Source organism: Suncus etruscus, chromosome 1, assembly GCF_024139225.1.
Source record: "Suncus etruscus isolate mSunEtr1 chromosome 1, mSunEtr1.pri.cur, whole genome shotgun sequence".
In the NCBI taxonomy this organism is placed as follows: Eukaryota; Metazoa; Chordata; class Mammalia; order Eulipotyphla; family Soricidae; genus Suncus; species Suncus etruscus.
Genome location: NC_064848.1, coordinates 166,901,370 through 166,917,866, shown reverse-complemented (window position 1 = coordinate 166,917,866; position 16,497 = coordinate 166,901,370). Strand labels below are relative to the sequence as shown.

The window sequence follows — 16,497 nt, the reverse complement described above, 5'->3', positions numbered from 1 at the left end:
CTGGAGTGACTGAAAAAGAAAAATTCCTAGAGGAGGAGAGAAAAATTACTGATGCTTGAAAATACTCTGATGATACTGAAGGGCAGGAGAGAAGGGAAATAAAACTTTTAAGTCCCTATTCAGGGCCAGCCTTTTGTAAGCCACTGACATAGTGTTGAAAAGAGAAAAAGTTTATCATTTTACATAAGCTGATTCTTGGCCACTTGAAAGGCACTGCTCAGGAAAGAACATAAGAACATAAAGACCTAAACCCACGAAAGCAGTAGTTAAAGCTCTAGATCAGGAATCAAGAAACCAGGGTTCCTGTCATCACTTAAAAACTTACCAGATGGGGCCAGAGCGATAGCATAGCGGTAGGGCATTTGCCTTGCACGTGGCTGACCCAAGACGGGCCTGGGTTTGATCCTCAGCATCCCATATGGTCCCCAAAGCCAGGAGCGATTTCCGAGCACATAGCCAAAAAGAAAAGCACAACCTCACTGGACTTTGACCCTGTAATTATTTCCACATCTTTATAGCAAGACTACACTCTAATCTACTTTCCTCCCTAGATCATGTGGCACAGTAAATCTCAAGCATGACTGCTTTAAGAATCACCCATATCCCACACCACCACTACTTATTAACCACCACCACCACCACCAAAAAAACCCATAAGAAGGGCCTGGAGAGATAGCACAGTGGCGTTTGCCTTGCAAGCAGCCGATCCAGGACCAGGTGGTTGGTTCGAATCCCGGTGGCCCATATGGTCCCCCGTGCCTGCCAGGAGCTATTTCTGAGCAGACAGCCAGGAGTAACCCCTGAGCATGGCCGGGTGTGGCCGAAAAGCCAAAAAAAAAAAAAAAAAAAAAAAAAAAAACATAAGAAAAGATCCAAAAAATATCACCCATAAATGTCTAGATGTCAACCTCATAATTCTGATTTGATTGGTATGGATTGAGATTTTTTTAAATCTCAATGTATAGATACAGACAAGGCTATGATGTATAGATACAGACAAGGCTATGAATGCTTGCCTAGGGAAGATGATTAGGAAAGTTCCTTATAAATGTATTTACAAGGAATAGCAGTTATCAACAGTGTAAATAGGTCCCCTATTTCCATCCCAATTATAGCTTCAATTTTTTGGCAGGTTTTTTTTTTAATGATTTTTTTGTTCGTTGTAGTTTATCTGGTGCCACGGCTCAAAGTGCCAAAGTACATGTTTTACAGACTGGAGGCCAGTATTGCACAGTCCATCCACCTCCATCTCCACCCCTAGCACAGAACCTTGAGTATTCCCCAAGTACTCAGACCCCCAAAATGAAAACAAAGCATGAGGGGGAAAATCAGCCATCCTCTTAACTACCCTCACCTTAGTGCATAGATTTCCATTCATAAATATTGCAACTGTGGGCCAAAGACTAGAATAGCAGGTAGTAGTGCGTTTGCCTTACATACAGCCAACCCAGCTTTTATTCCAGCACCCGATATGGTCCTCTGAGCCTGCCATGCATGACCCCTGATCTCAGAGCCAAGAGTGTGGCTGGGCATACTCCTGAGTATGGCTCAAAAACAAACAAATCAAAAGAATACTTGGGGCACAAGAGATGGTACAGTGGGTAAGTCTTGCACACAGAAGACCAAGGTTCAGTCCCCAGCATTCCATATGAGTGCAGAGCCAGGAGTAGCTCCTGAGCATCAGCAGTTGTGGCCCAAAAGAACAAAAAACAAAAAAAGTTGCGTTTGTGAGAGTAGAAGTCAGGACTTCACACTTGCGAAATAAGTGTTGTAAGTATTCTTGAGCCTCCTCTTTGGTCATATGATTAGCATTTTAAAGCTTTAAATCACTTTTCTTAAAAAAAATATTATTGAAACTTATTTAGAAAGATGTGAGAAGAGAGGAAAGAAAAAAATGAATCTGTGTTCAAGAAAAAATACAGGCTTCTCCAGAGTGGAAATAAGCAATTAAGGAAACAGATGGGAGAAACACGTTTTCAAGGGAGAATTTGGGCTTTTATTTATTTTAGGTCCAAACTCTATGGTGTTCAGGTGTTACTCCTGACTCTGTACTAAGAAATCACTCCTGCAGGCTCAAAAGAGCATATGAAATGCAGGGGATCAACCCCAGGTCTGCCACATACAAGACATATGCCCTATCCTCTACTATCACTCCTATACTAAAATCACTTTTTAAATGGTGCTTAGTTTTGAGGTCCAGTATAAAGAGCCGTTGTTGTTGTTGTTTTAAGTATGTTTTGGTTGAAAATTTCTAGCCTCTTTTGACCACCCCAGCTTACTTCGTGACTTCACCCTTGCCACGGTTTTTGGTTTTTTGTTGTGGTGGTTTTGGTTTATGGTTGTTGGGTCACACCCGGGGCTGCTCACGAGTTACTCCTGGCAGGCTCAGGGGACCATATGGGATGCCGGGATTCGAACCACCATCAGTCCTGGATCAGCTGCATGCAAGGCAAATGCCCTACCTATGTGCTATAGCTCCGGCCCTGCCACGGGGTTTTTACTCTTAGTCAGACCCAGACAGCAATGCTGGATCTGATGGTGCCTGGAGCCCTAGGGCGGAGCACTGACCCACAACCCTCCCTACCCTGAAGGCCCTCCTCTCCCTCCCACCAGACCCGCCCTACACAGCGCCCCGCCCCGGACGCGGGTGAGGGCGGGTTGCTGGCTGCTCAAGCCGCCTGGAGTCCACAGCCGAGCCCCAGGGCTGCGGCGGCTGCCTCCTTGCGACCCGGCTGGCCCGTTCGGCAGCCGGGAACCCGGAGCCCATGTCTTCAGCCCCCAACCCCTACGAAGGCTTCTCGTGCGGAGCGAGGCGGTAGCCAGGATATGGACCTGTAAACTCTGAGCCAGTCCTATGATCCTGAGCACGTTGGCCCGGGAAAGGAAGGCGCCCCCCGCCTGCACCTGCAGTCTTGGTGGCCCCGACATGATCCCCTACTTCTCTGCCAACGCGGTCATCTCGCAGAACGCCATCAACCAGCTGTGAGTGCTCTGCGTGCCCCCCTGCCTGCTCCCCGGGACACTCGGAAACTTTCCTTTCGGCAGCCACTTTCCCCAGCACCCTGGAAAGCAAGCAGGGGGGGGGTGAACTCGCTCCCTGCATTCTTGCAGGGATGGCAGGGTGGAGTTGTGGGCAATTTTTGAAGGCAGAAGGTGTCCCCAGAGAGATGGGCAGGCGTCTTTTATTGTTGTTGTTATTATTTCCTGGTAAACTTTGCAGGAATTTGAAAGTAGGGTCATCTGTGGAAGGCTGCAGTGATCAAATGATAGCCAAGCCTTACGGATCTCTGGACTGAGTAAAGGGCCTTCACAGCTTCTGAACTCCCAAGCCGGAAATGCTAGTTCTCCTTGGTGGGTCCTGCTGGTGGTCAGACTCCCCTGGTTTATGCCTTGTTAGTCTGTTGTGATGGATTTGCTTGTGGTGTTAGGTTTTTGTTGCAAGTCACTCTAGTAAATTACTTCAGAAAACGGATTTCAGTAGTTTGACTTTCTTTTTGACACCCACTGTAAATAGCAACTCAACTCATAATTCCAGCCTGCAGGCACACTTTGGCTAACTAAAGTGCAAGATTAAAGCACCTCTTTAAATACTGCTTCCTGTGTCTTTAGAATTGTGTTTTTCTTCATTGTGTTTTAGATGTTTTGAGAAGTGTGTGCTAATCTGTCTTAGTGATAAAAGAGCAAAGTTTGAGGAACTCTATCTAACCAAATTGCATCCTTAAACCCTGGGAGTCGTTTAGTAGGGTTACTAGCAGCCATTTGCTCTTCCTAGCACGCACTCTGGGTGGCTTCAAGAGAGTTCACCCACTAAGGTTTTCTCCGGCCCCCCATGCTTGTCATTACTTTTTCTCTCACCCCTAAAGAGCTTTTTTTAAACTTAATGTCCAACTAGCAGTGGTCCTCAAATTATGGCCCCCGGGCCACATACTGTATTTGTATCTGTTTTGTTTCTTCATTGCAAAATAAGATATATGCAGTGTGCATAAGAATTCGTTCATAAGTTTTGTTTTTACTATAGTCAGACCCTCCAGTGGTCTGAGGGACAGTGAACTGGCCCCCTGTTTAAAAAGTTTGAGGACCCCTGAACTAGAGAAACTTTTTATTATCCCACATTAGGTCCCCAGAAAACCATGTAATATGATTTTATTGATAATCTTACATCTAGTTTATTAATTTAATTAAAGGTGGTTCTTCTACTAAAGCAAATTAAACTAATTTGAGTTTCAGCTTTTTATTTCTTTGTATTGTCTCATACAGTTCTGAAAAATCCCCCCCAAGTTTTAATGCTGATCCTTACAAAATTGAATCAACTGCTGACTTGCATTTTTTTCTTTAAAAAGAATGAATAAAGCAAAAGAGATGAATAATCTAAGACTAGATAATAATTTCAAAATAATAGTGTTAATGCATTAATTTTTTGTGTGTGTGTGTGTTTTTTTTTTTTTTTTTGGGTCACACCTGGCAGTGCTCAGTGATTATTCCTGGCTCCAGGCTCAGAAATTGCTCCTGGCAGGCACGGGGGACCATATGGGACACTGAGATTCAAACCGATGACCTCCTGCATGAAAGGCAATGCCTTACCTCCATGCTATCTCTCCGGCCCCTTTTTTCTTTTTTCTTTTTTTTTTTTTTTGTTTTGTTTTTTCGGGCCACACCCATTTGATGCTCAGGGGTTACTCCTGGCTAAGCGCTCAGAAATCGCCCCTGGCTTGGGGGGACCATATGGGACACCGGGGAATCGAACCGCTGTCTGTCCTACGCTAGCGCTTGCAAGGCAGACACCTTACCTCTAGCGCCACCTCGCCGGCCTCGCATTAATTTTTTTTAAGAACAGTGTAAGGCATTCATGTGTGTCCCATCAAAGAATGAGTGAATAAACAAATAATTTATTTGTATATGATACAAACTGAAAATTATTCAACTTTAAAAAGGAAGGCCGTTCTGAGAAATGTAACAGCAAGAATAAATTTTGAAGGCATTGTTCTAAATAAAATAACCCAAAGAGGACAAATATTTGTTTTCATTCTAATATGAAGTGGGGCAAGTCTGGTTGTTAGGATTAGGGAAGGGGAATGTAAACTTCTGTTAATGGGTACAAAGTTTAATTAGGGGATGGTAAAAAGATTCTGGAAATGGGCCTGGCGCAATAGTACAACAGGTATCTCCAACATCTCATATGGTTCCCTGATTCTCTATGGTCCCCTGTGTACCACAGGAGTAATTCCTGAATGCAGAGCCAGATGTAGCCCTTAAGCATTGCTTAGCGTGCGCGCACGCACACACACACACACGCGCGTGCACACACATACACACACACACACACACAAACACGATTAAAGTGGCAAATTTTATAAAGACTAGGAAAATAGCTTAAGGGTCCAGGTACCAAGTGTGGTCCAACCTCATCACTAACAGCAGATCGAGGTTCCTTAAAATAAAATGAAAATTCTTATGTATATAGACTTAACCAGAGATTTGGTTTTTGGTTTTGTTTTTTGGGCCACACCCAGCAGTGGTGGTCAGACTTACTCTTAACTGAACTTTGGAATTACTCCTGGAGGTGCTTAGGAAACCATATGAAATACTGCAGATTAGACCTGCATGCAAGGCAAGCACACTGCCTGCCCTCCCTCTATCATACAGGCCTCTACAGTTGTTTTGTTTTGTTGGTTTTTGAACCACCCCCTCCGGCACTCAAGGGATACTCCTGGCATCACTCCAGGCAATCTCAGGACCATAGGGGATGCCAGGGAACGAACCCTGGTCAGCCCTGGACAAGGCAAATGCTCTACCTGTTGTGCTATCACTCTGGCCCCCTTACAAAAAAATTATTTTTGTTTTGGGTTTTGGGTCACACCCGGCAGTGCTCAGGTGTTACTCCTGTCTATCTGCTCAGAAATAGCTCTTTGCAAGGCAAACACCGATGTGCTATCTCTACAGCCCCACAAATTTTTTTTAAGGATCAAAATTTCTTTGGGTTCAAGTTTAGCCCTCCAGCCCTACTTTAACTAGTAAATAGAGTAACAAGCAGTTATTTGGACCTGTCAACCTTTCTGTTTCTTTTTCTTAACATAAATTTCTTTATTTAAAGACCGTGTATTACATATTTTCTCATAATACATTTATTTACAGCCAAGTGGTGATGAAATTATTTTTGAAAGAAAAAGTTAAAAAAAAGTACAGTAACAAGAAAATTTGTGAAAATTATCGTATCTCACAATCAGGTTACTAAACCCTTACTGCTAAATGATCTTAGTTTTACTTGTTTTTGTTTCAGAACATTAGGTGGCTTTGAATCCATGTTGACCTGGATTGTTCTTAATTGGTGTGTTCCTACTGAGGGGGACAGTATTAAAAATTCTGGAGTTGTCTCGAGGCCACACATGTGGCTGCATGATTCAGAAATTCCAAGTTCTGTGGCTAATACTGCATGTTTTATGGGGCAGTGAGTGCCTGCACTCCAAAAAACGTCCTGGTGGTGTCAGCCTAAATATCAGCATTTCTGAAGGGTGTTTGTCTGTCTGTTTTTTTCTCAAGGGGTCCCCAATACCCCGCTGCCCATATCTGGAGTTTTGTTCAGATTGGTATCATTGTAGAGAGCAATAGTTGAGTAGTGAAGGTGGACCATTGGCAAAGCAGTGATTGTTGGTGATGGGTGCAACTGGTATAGCAGGGTGAGGACTAGGCCTCTGTCTCCTGAGATTGTCAGCTGCGTGGCCAGTATATCCATAATTTTTCATGGCTTGGTTTTTATCTCTTTTAAGAATAGAGTGAGTCTGTGGTGTTTGCCTAGTGCAGACTTCTGGTCCTGTCAACTTTTCTAAGGAACTATAGAATACTAATCTGTTAACATTGAATGTTCTTTGACCTGGGATATCCAGAGAACTTTTTAATAATAGTGCCTGATTTATGGAAGTTTGGGGGAGTTCACACTTGTCAGTGTTCAGAGATTACTCCTTGCTCTGCACTCAGGGATCACTCTAGCCAGTCTCAGGGACCATATGGGATGTCATTGACTGGACCCAGGTCAGCCACATGCAAGAAAGCACCCTACCTACTGTATTATTTCTCTGGAATGATTTTTTTGTACTAACTATTTCTGGATGAACCATACAATCCTCTGAAAAACAAAGTGGTCTTCCAGTATACTTATGAAATTCAATAAAAGTTGATTATTTGTTTAAAAAAATTAATAAAATAAAAGATTAAAATTGGAGGCCAGAGCAATGGTACAGCGGTAGAGCCATTTGTCTTGCAGGCAGATGACCCGGGACCAACCTCTGGTTCACTCATCGGCTGCCAGTATGGGGATCCCAAGCCTGCCAGGAGCAATTTCTGAGTGCAGAGCCAGGAGTAATTCCTGAGTGCCTCCAGGTGTGGCCCCAAAACCCAAACCCTCCCCCCCCCAAAAAAAAAACAAACAGATTAAAATTTTAAAGGCAACATTTGGGGGCTTCTAGGGACCTTTGAATCTTGCTCCCTATTACCATCTAGTATCAATTTATTTTTCTACTAGTTTAATTGAAAAGTCATTTGACTTTAGTTTCATCCTCTAAAAAATAGATACAGTGATTCCTAACCCAGAGGATCTTAAGCAGTCATGCGTGTGCAATTATACTTTGTAAACTCTAAGTTTCTACAATAAAGAGTTAATAGAAATCAAACAATAACTGATTGCCATATATTGACTGCTATCGTTGCAATAACTGAAAGTATCTTATTTAATCACAGCTAACCTATGAACTGATTTGCTCTGTTTACAGATAATGAAACTGAGACTTAGAAACATTAGGTAAATATCAAGGCCAAATAATCTATAAATAACAAAACTGTCCTTAGATCTTTAGATCTGTTTTCTAGGCCAGTTCTGTTAACTACTGTAGAAATATTCAGCCTTAGTAGTTGCAAGGTCACTTTTGAAACTTAGTCTTACAAATTCTTTATATGCTACCATCTTCAGCTTGGTAGTGAGAAATGTATTTCCTATACCAAGAGAATTGCTGCTAAGAAAAGCAGTCCTTTAAAAAAATTTTATAATACTTCTCTTTCATTTTTCCCTTTTGCTTATATTCACTTATAAAATTCACTTTTTATTTTTGTTTTTGGGCCACAGCTGGCAACACTCGGGTTACTCCATGTTTATTCAACATATTACTCAATTCATAATATAGAAATCTTTGGGGAGGGGCTGGAGCGGTGGCACAAGTGGTAAGGTATCTGCCTTGCCTTGGCTATCCTAGGACAGACCACCGTTATATCCCCCCAGCGTCCCAAATGACCCCCCAATCCAGGAGCGATTTCTGAGCACATAGCCAGGAGTAAGCCCTGAACATCATCAGATGTCGCCCAAAAACCAAAAAAAAAAAAATCTTTAGGGAATATTTTTAGTAAACTATATTTTACTTAACTTCTATATCACTAGTACCTAATGTGGCAGTCTTGACTTGGCCCATGGTCACCTAGTATTCTATAGATAGATTTCATATCTTTTGTTTTTGAAGCACACCCAGCAGTATGGAGGATTCTTTCTGGGATTGTGCATATGGGCCACTCCTGGTAGTGGGACCAAGGATCAAATTGGAGTTGGCCATGTGCAATGCAAATGCTTTAATCCAGGGGTCTCAAACTCGAGGCCTGCCGTTCGCTGCCCTCTGTACAACATTTTGTGGCCCTGCCCTAGAGGAATCTTTTTTTGTTTTGTTTTGTTTTAGTTGTTTGGGTCACACCCCCCAATGTTCAAGGCTTACTACTGACTTTGCACTCAAGGATCACCCCGACTTTGCCTCCTGCGGCCCCCAGGTAAATTGAGTTTGAGACCCCTGAACCCTGTACTTTCCAGTTTGACAGATATATTTCTAGAAACAAATTCTTGAGACTAGGGATTTGATTCAAAGAGTAGAGCACATGTCTTGTGTGTCTGAACTCTTATATTGATCCCCAATACTGCATAGCCCTGATCACCACTTGGTAGTATGACTCCCAATTTCAACAACAAAATAAGAGTGGGGGAAAGAGGGCAGGGAGTGAACAATCTTCAGTACCACAAGGACTCTCCAGCATTGCCAGTTTTAGCTTTGGAGACCCCTTGCTGTTCTCCTGCCAAGGTAACCCTTGTGTTCCCCCACACTGGAGGGCAGAGGCAGCATACATTACAAACTCAGGCCCTAGCACTGAACTGCTGCTCACTACCAGTTGGGAGTTGGCCCCCCATCCCCCTTGAGCACTGCTTGGAAGGTAAAAAGAAAAAAAAAGTGGAATGGTTTTCTCCTACAACTATCATCAAAAAAATTAAAATTTTTATAAAGCAGATTTTCAATGTACAGTGATATTCAAAAAGCTTAAAACTTTCTTGCCTAAAGGAAAGTGTCCTGATACTGTAATATTTACAATACTGTATTTCCATTATAAAAAGAAGATTTTTATAAATATTTACATTTTTGATGATAGGATTTTCCCATTGAAACTCTTTCCTGCTCTTCTTAATTTGCACAAGGTTTTTTCCCCCCTTCCTTTCTTTTCATTATTGTCATTGTGGTGATATTTGTAGATATTGTTGCTTGTGATACATTGGAGATTGTGCACTAGTGCTTGGGAATCAAAGTGGCAGTACTGAGGATTGTACTTACTGCTTTATTCATGCAAGGCAGATGCTATACTACTGAACCCCATCCCTCGACCCCTGCAGATATTTTCAAAATAGATATAGAGGGATCATGGGTAGGGGTCACTGAGAAGTTACTGAAATTTTGCAAATGCTTCTTAGATATCTATTGAAATAATAATAATAATAATAATAATAATAATAATAATAATAATTTCCTCCCTTTTTTGGGAATTTAGTCACTTACCAAAGTTGAACCTTGTATTTTATTTGTTAATATTTAAGATTTTTCAACTATTTGTAGGCTATTTGTATCTTTGTCCAGCTGTATTCAACTTACAGTATTATTTACATGTAGTCTTCCATCTTTTTGAGATCTGAAACAGATCTTGGGCAGAAATTATTTTAAAAGCTTGGAATCAAGAATTTCTACCACAGATATACCACTATAAACATTTTTTTTCAGAGAGTGGTGAAAGGTTCAGCCACACCTGACAGTGCTCAGAACTTACTCCTGACTCTAAACTTCAGGACCACTCCTGGCAGTGCTCAAGAGACCGTACATGGGTGCTGAGGATCAAACCCAGATTGTCTATATGTAAGGCAAGCACCCAATCTATTATACTTTTGCTCAGGCCCTTATAACTTCTTCTTTTCGTTTTGTTTTGTTTTGTTTTGGGGCCCCACCTGGTAGTACTCAGAGGTTACTCATAGCTCTGTGCTCAGAAATTACTCCTGGCAAGGACCAGTTCATGGTAGGAAGCTTGCCACAAAGAACAGTTAGTGAAATTAGGATAGAGAGGGATCCCCTATGACAATGAGCTTTGCCAGAAATGATACCTGACTACAGAGCCAAGAGGATGCCTTGAGCACTGCCAATTGTGACCCAAAAACTAAACTACAAATGGTCAAGTCTAATTAGAACACTAATAATTGGTTGATTGGAACCAGGCATTTATGATTTAAAGCTTCCTTTTCTCCTGTTTTTTAGGGCTTATTAATATTTTTGGGGGTCACACCTGGCAGCACTGAGGGGGGGTTACTCCTGGCTCTATGCTCAGAAATCCCTCCTGGCAGGCTCGGGGGACCATATGGGATGCCGGGATTCGAACCACCATCTTCTGTATGAAAGGCAATCGCCCTACCTCCATGCTACCTCTCCGGCCCCAGGGCTTATTAATATTTAGGAGAGATAAGATAGCTCTTTGATTTTTAAATTAATAATGGCATGTTGTGGTTGATTTTATACATGAATAGATAACATAATCTTTAAAAATGCAATTTGTGAGGAGCTGGAGAGATAGCATGGAGGTAAGGTGTTTACCTTGCATGCAGAAGAATGGTGGTTCGAATCCTGGCATTCCATATGGTCCCCCGAGCCTGCCAGGAGTGATTTCTGAGAGTAGAGCCAGGAGTAACCCCTGAGCGCTGTCGGGTGTAACCCCCCCAAAATGCAATTTGTGGGGGCACAGAGGGTGGGAGTAGGGGAGGGTTTGGCACCAAACTAGCTTTTGTTTACAGCTTCTGGCTCTACTCAGGGGTCACTCTTGGCAGTGTTCTGTAGTGACTATGTGCAAAACCAAGGATCAAGCTGGGGTCAGCAGCAAGCAAGGCAAGCTCCTTTAGCCTTGTTTTTATCTGCCCAGCCCTCACCCACCCACCTCACAAAAGGTATTTTTAAAGAGTAGTCAAATACATTTACTTCTAATGAATTTTCAAATGTTTAGATTTGCCAAATGTGAAGGAAAGGGGATTGTATGCACTTTCAGAGTATAAAGGTGCATTTTTGTTTTTACTAACGGCTAATAACTTTGTTTCTATCTACCTATGTTCTTGTTTTAAAGTCAACACTTGCTTAACCAAGTTAACTAAAGAATACATTTGCTGGGGCCGGTGAGGTGGCGCTAGAGGTAAGGTGTCTGCCTTGCAAGCGCTAGCCAAGGAAGGACCGCGGTTCGATCCCCCTGCATCCCATATGGTCCCCCCAAGCCAGGGGCGATTTCTGAGTGCATAGCCAGGAGTAACCCCTGAGCATAAAACGGGTGTGGCCGAAAAACCAAAACAAAAATAAATAGTAAATTTGCATAATGATGACAAGGAGTATTGAATGTTGTATTGAATATATTCAGTATATTCAATTGAATATATTGAATATGCCCAAACATGGATTTCTTTTTGCTAAATTTAGTAGTTTTTTTTTAATTACAAAGTATTTGGTTTGTATACTTGTAAAGCCTATAATTGGACCATGTCTTTAGATTTACACTAAGAAACCACTGCCCAAAGCCAGATTTTTAAGAATATTGTCTCTCCGGGCTGGGGAGGTGGCGCTAGAGATAAGGTGTCTGTCTTGCAAGCGCTAGCCAAGGAAGGACCGCGGTTCGATCCCCCTGCATCCCATATGGTCCCCCCAAGCCAGGGGCGATTTCTGAGCGCATAGCCAGGAGTAACCCCTGAGCGTCAAACGGGTGTGGCCCAAAAACCAAAAAAAAAAAAGAATATTGTCTCTCTTTCCAAGAGCTTATAGAGCATTATTGAGAATCTAAAACTTCTACATATAACTTGCCCAAATCTCTTCTTGGATCCATTCCAATTAAAGTGAGTCCTTAATTACTATTTGTGAAACTGTTTTGATGCTGAAGAATAATAGTCAAGGTACTAGCACAGAATATTTTGGGATTTCTCAGGTGAAAGCAAAGCAAATCAACAAAAATTAATATAATACTTTTAAGATAGGGTTAGTTTCGTTATTGAATGATGCAGGATGATGCTGCCACTGAAATGATTAAGTTTTTTTTTTTTTTTTTTTTTTTTTTTTTGGTTTTTGGGCCACACCCGGCGGTGCTCAGGGGTTACTCCTGGCTGTCTGCTCAGAAATAGCTCCTGGCAGGCACGGGGGACCATATGGGACACCGGGATTCGAACCAACCACCTTTGGTCCTGGATCGGCTGTTTGCAAGGCAAACACCGCTGTGCTATCTCTCCGGGCCCATGATTAAGTTATTAACATGTGCTAAGAACATCAGTCCTTTTCAGATGTTCCTGTGATTTGTAAAGGATGTAGCCAGTGGTTTATAAATAGATTGTAAGTATTGCACACCAAGGGCAAATTTGGTTTTACTTCCCTTTTTTATGTGTTGATTGAATTGAGCAACTTTTGTTTTGTGCACTGTTTATTCTGCTTGGCGGGGTGGTTGGGGGTGGTGTTGTTACCACCCTTCTTTGATTAACCTGAAGGATTTGGTAAATTTGTGTTACTTTAGTTTTCTAGATATAGAAGATGCATAATTATCTTTCTAGTGTAGAGCTAAATGGTTCAAATTGTTGCTTATGTTTATCTGGGATGGGGATTAAATAAGATGACTTATAACAAAGAACAAACATTAATTTATTTGCTGTGGACAATATGTAGTGGTGCTCAGGCATATAAAGAGCATTTCTGGAGGTGCTTGGGAACAATATACAATACTACATCAGAAATCATATTCAATACACCTTAAAAATTATAGAGCAAAGACAGTACAATGAATATGGCACTTACTATGCTTCAGATGACTCTCAGCATTCAGGGACACTGTTATGCAACCTTCAGTGCCTCAACAAGCTATTCATTAGGTTTAAATTCAGCATCTTATCAATCTGTCTCATTCCTGCGCTCTGAATTTTACGTTAAAAAAAAAAAAGAGCTTGAGCAATAGCACAGCAGTAGGACATTTGCCTTGCAAGCTGCTGACCCACGTGGGTTCAATTTCTGGCATCCCATATGGTCCCCCAAGCCAACTAGGAGTAATTTCTGAGTGCAGAGCTAGGAATAACCCCTGAGCACCGCCAGGTGTTGCTACAAAGACAAAAAAAAAAAAAATAGAGTTGTCTATATTAGATGATAGTATTTCAGATTTTTCTTCACAGATTTTAAGTACATATGCTATGTAACAGAGTTCTTACAAGATTTCGTTCTCACATAGGTTCTCCTATGTGTCAGGCACCTTTAAATAGCTTTTTTTTCCTAATGTTATTATTACTGTTTTTATGAATAGTAAAACCTTTCTGTGTCGTATTGATTTTGATTTTGTAGCAAGCATTAGTTTGAGAATTTGGGTCACTATGAAGGTATATGATTTCTCGATATAGATTTCTCTTTCTGGAACAATAGTACAGCAGATAGGGCATTTAAAACTAAACCAATAAAATTAAAAATAAGTAAGTAAATTCCTTTTCCTAAAAAAGGGAACAAAATAGTTCAATTTATGTGTGAAACTAAACCTATCTGAATTTTCTTTGACTGGATGTGGTATAGATCATTCTGTCCACCCTACTTCTGTGATGTTTGTGTATTCAATAATTACTCCTGGGATGCCAGGGATCTAACCCCAGTCAACCATGTACAAGGCAAGCATCTTATCTGTTGTACTACCTCTCCGGCCCCGCTATATCATTTCCTAAATATTTTCTTTAAAAACTCATGAAAGTTCTCAGTTATATTTTCAAAATCTTACTGTCTGTTCTTATGATTAGTTTGCTGTTTGAAATACATAGATCTCAGTTCAAGTGTGTTTCACCACTTAAAAGCTGTATGGAGGCCAAAGTGATAACACAGAAGGTAGGGCATTTACCTTTCATGTAGCCGGCCCAGGTTCAATCCCTGGCATCCCATATGGACCCCCGAACCTCCCAGGAGTAATTTCTGAGCACAGAGGAAGGAATAATCTCTGAGCACCACCAGGAGTGGCCCAAATACAAAAATCGGGGTTGGGGGCTATGCTACCTTGTCAATACATATAACCACCCTAAGCCCTTGTTTCCTTATTAATAAAGTAGAACTTATAATGTCTGTGTATTTGTGAAGCATTGCTAATAGTTAACAGTCATTAAATAGTTGCTCTTTTAACATAAATAAAATAGTGGCACTTTTTGCATTTTTGACAAAATAGGAGAATTAAAATACAGTGTGGTGCTCCAATTTGGTGGTAAAAATAAGATAAAGTAAATATATATAAAGTATATGTATATGAACATATGTATATATGAACACAAATTAGTATCTGCTAAGGCAGTGCCAGATGATTGATGCATTGGTGCTTTAGGTTTCTAGAGTATAAATAATTACTGTAAATGAGCCAATTAGTAAGGGTTTTTTGGAAAAAGAATTGAGCTGGGACTTTAACCTTTGTTTCTGGCCCTCCTAAATACTGTGCTTTGTGCAAACAGAGGTAAAAGGATACTTGAGTTAAGAGACAAAAGAAAACTAATGTGGCAGATATTGCTGTTTTTTATGAATGGCTGCTACTTATAAAAAGAAGTACCTAAAAAGCCACTATTTAAATAGATTAAATAGATGTTTGGGGGGGAAATGCTGAATTTTTATATATAACATGACAGACTTTTTACTAAATTTTTATTAAGTACCCATTGAGTACACAACACATTTATCAACAGTTGTAGACTTTACATAGCTTACTTAGGAAGGCTGCCAATTTTGCACACCTGTTGTTGAATCAGTACTAGTAGCTTGGAGCAGAATGTAAAATCACCACAGGCAGGCTAAGAACAGAAATTATTAAACTTTCTACTAGTTGATGCTAGGTTTTGGGGGGGACAATGTTGGAAAATTTACTCTTGTTTTGAAACCTATCATATCTGTACTAAACTAAAGTGATAGGAGTTAGTTTTGTATCTACATGTATAAATCATTTAAATATGCAGTTATTGAATATAATATGGATTATGTCTACAGTGAGATTTTGGGTGAATAGGTTAACTTTGCACTTCACCAAATTTTCAGAGTATAAAATGAGGACTACATTGAATACCTGTAATTTAAAAGATTACTGAATTTTTTTAAATGGTTTTATGGTTTAAAAAAGATTAATAGAGTAATGTAGATAATGTAGAAGGCTGGGGTCTTTTATGCTCAAGACCTTTAGTTCAATACCTAGCACTGCATGGCCCTTAGAGCCCCCTGGACACAACCCTGAAGTCCCCAAGAGTCCCCAGGGCTGGATCATTGAGTCATCTGGCCTAGTTAGTTGGTGAAATATTGCTGAGAATACCTCACTTCCCTAAAGTTCCCTAAATTGGTTGGGAGGGGGGCCTCCACACCACCCTCCTTAAAGTAAACCAAAGTACTACCTCTTGCTCTGCTTCCTCCAAATGCTTAGCTTTAGATACTATTATGTCAAGCATTATTTGGTAGATTAGGTGGTTTCCATAGCTTTAGAGGGCTTATAGTATTTACAATAGAGTGAACTTTAGAGGGAGAGATTATTAGTGGCTATTTTTCCTTGTTCTCAGTGGCTTATCTAGCTGTATAATGATCTACTTGCCAATTAGTGACTGAACTTACATAATTTTCTTGAGTATTTGTGGACCTACATATGCATGTGTAGCTCCTCTTACCTAAGTCGTTTATATACTAAATCATTCTAATAAATTTGGGGAAAACTTATATAGTAAGCCTACAGTCATGCACCAAATCCTATAAATTCATATATACTAAGTCCAATAAACTATAATGATACTAAAGAGTTGCTATTAAAAATGTAACAGATTGTGTTTTACTGTACTCTCATACATTGAGAGAAACCACAAATGAAAATGATATGTTATTGATTTTTACCTAGGGCTTTTAAATAAGGTAACTTAAATCCAGTGTAACTTTTCTCAAAACTGAAAACAAGATTATAGATTAGTTATCTCTTAAAGATTCAGAGGCAATGTTTCAATCATAACCTTTTCATTGCCTTTTTTGGAAGTATCTGTTGTAAACCCACTTTAGTCCTGGATAATATTGTGTTAAGTCTCATTCACCTCTGTAAATCTTTTGAAAATAGTCTCACTTATATCATATCTACTGTCCCCTTCCTACTGGAATTCTTTCTTTTGTTTCCATTTCAGAC

General features: G+C 40.6%; 1 protein-coding gene across 2 annotated transcripts in view; it reads left to right on the top strand.

The window, feature by feature from the left end:
* Nucleotides 1-16,497, top strand: part of SSH2 (slingshot protein phosphatase 2) — a 312,357-nt gene that overhangs the window by 148,941 nt on the left and 146,919 nt on the right. Inside the window, exon 1 of one of the 2 annotated variants that reach the window (XM_049771239.1) lies at nt 2,586-2,982. The exons of the other annotated variant lie outside the window; for it this stretch is intronic. Within the exon in view, the coding sequence (XP_049627196.1) occupies nt 2,855-2,982 (128 nt within the window). The 5' untranslated portion in view covers nt 2,586-2,854. Of the gene's footprint in view, nt 1-2,585; nt 2,983-16,497 lie in introns of those variants that run through there. 2 annotated transcript variants of the gene reach the window in all.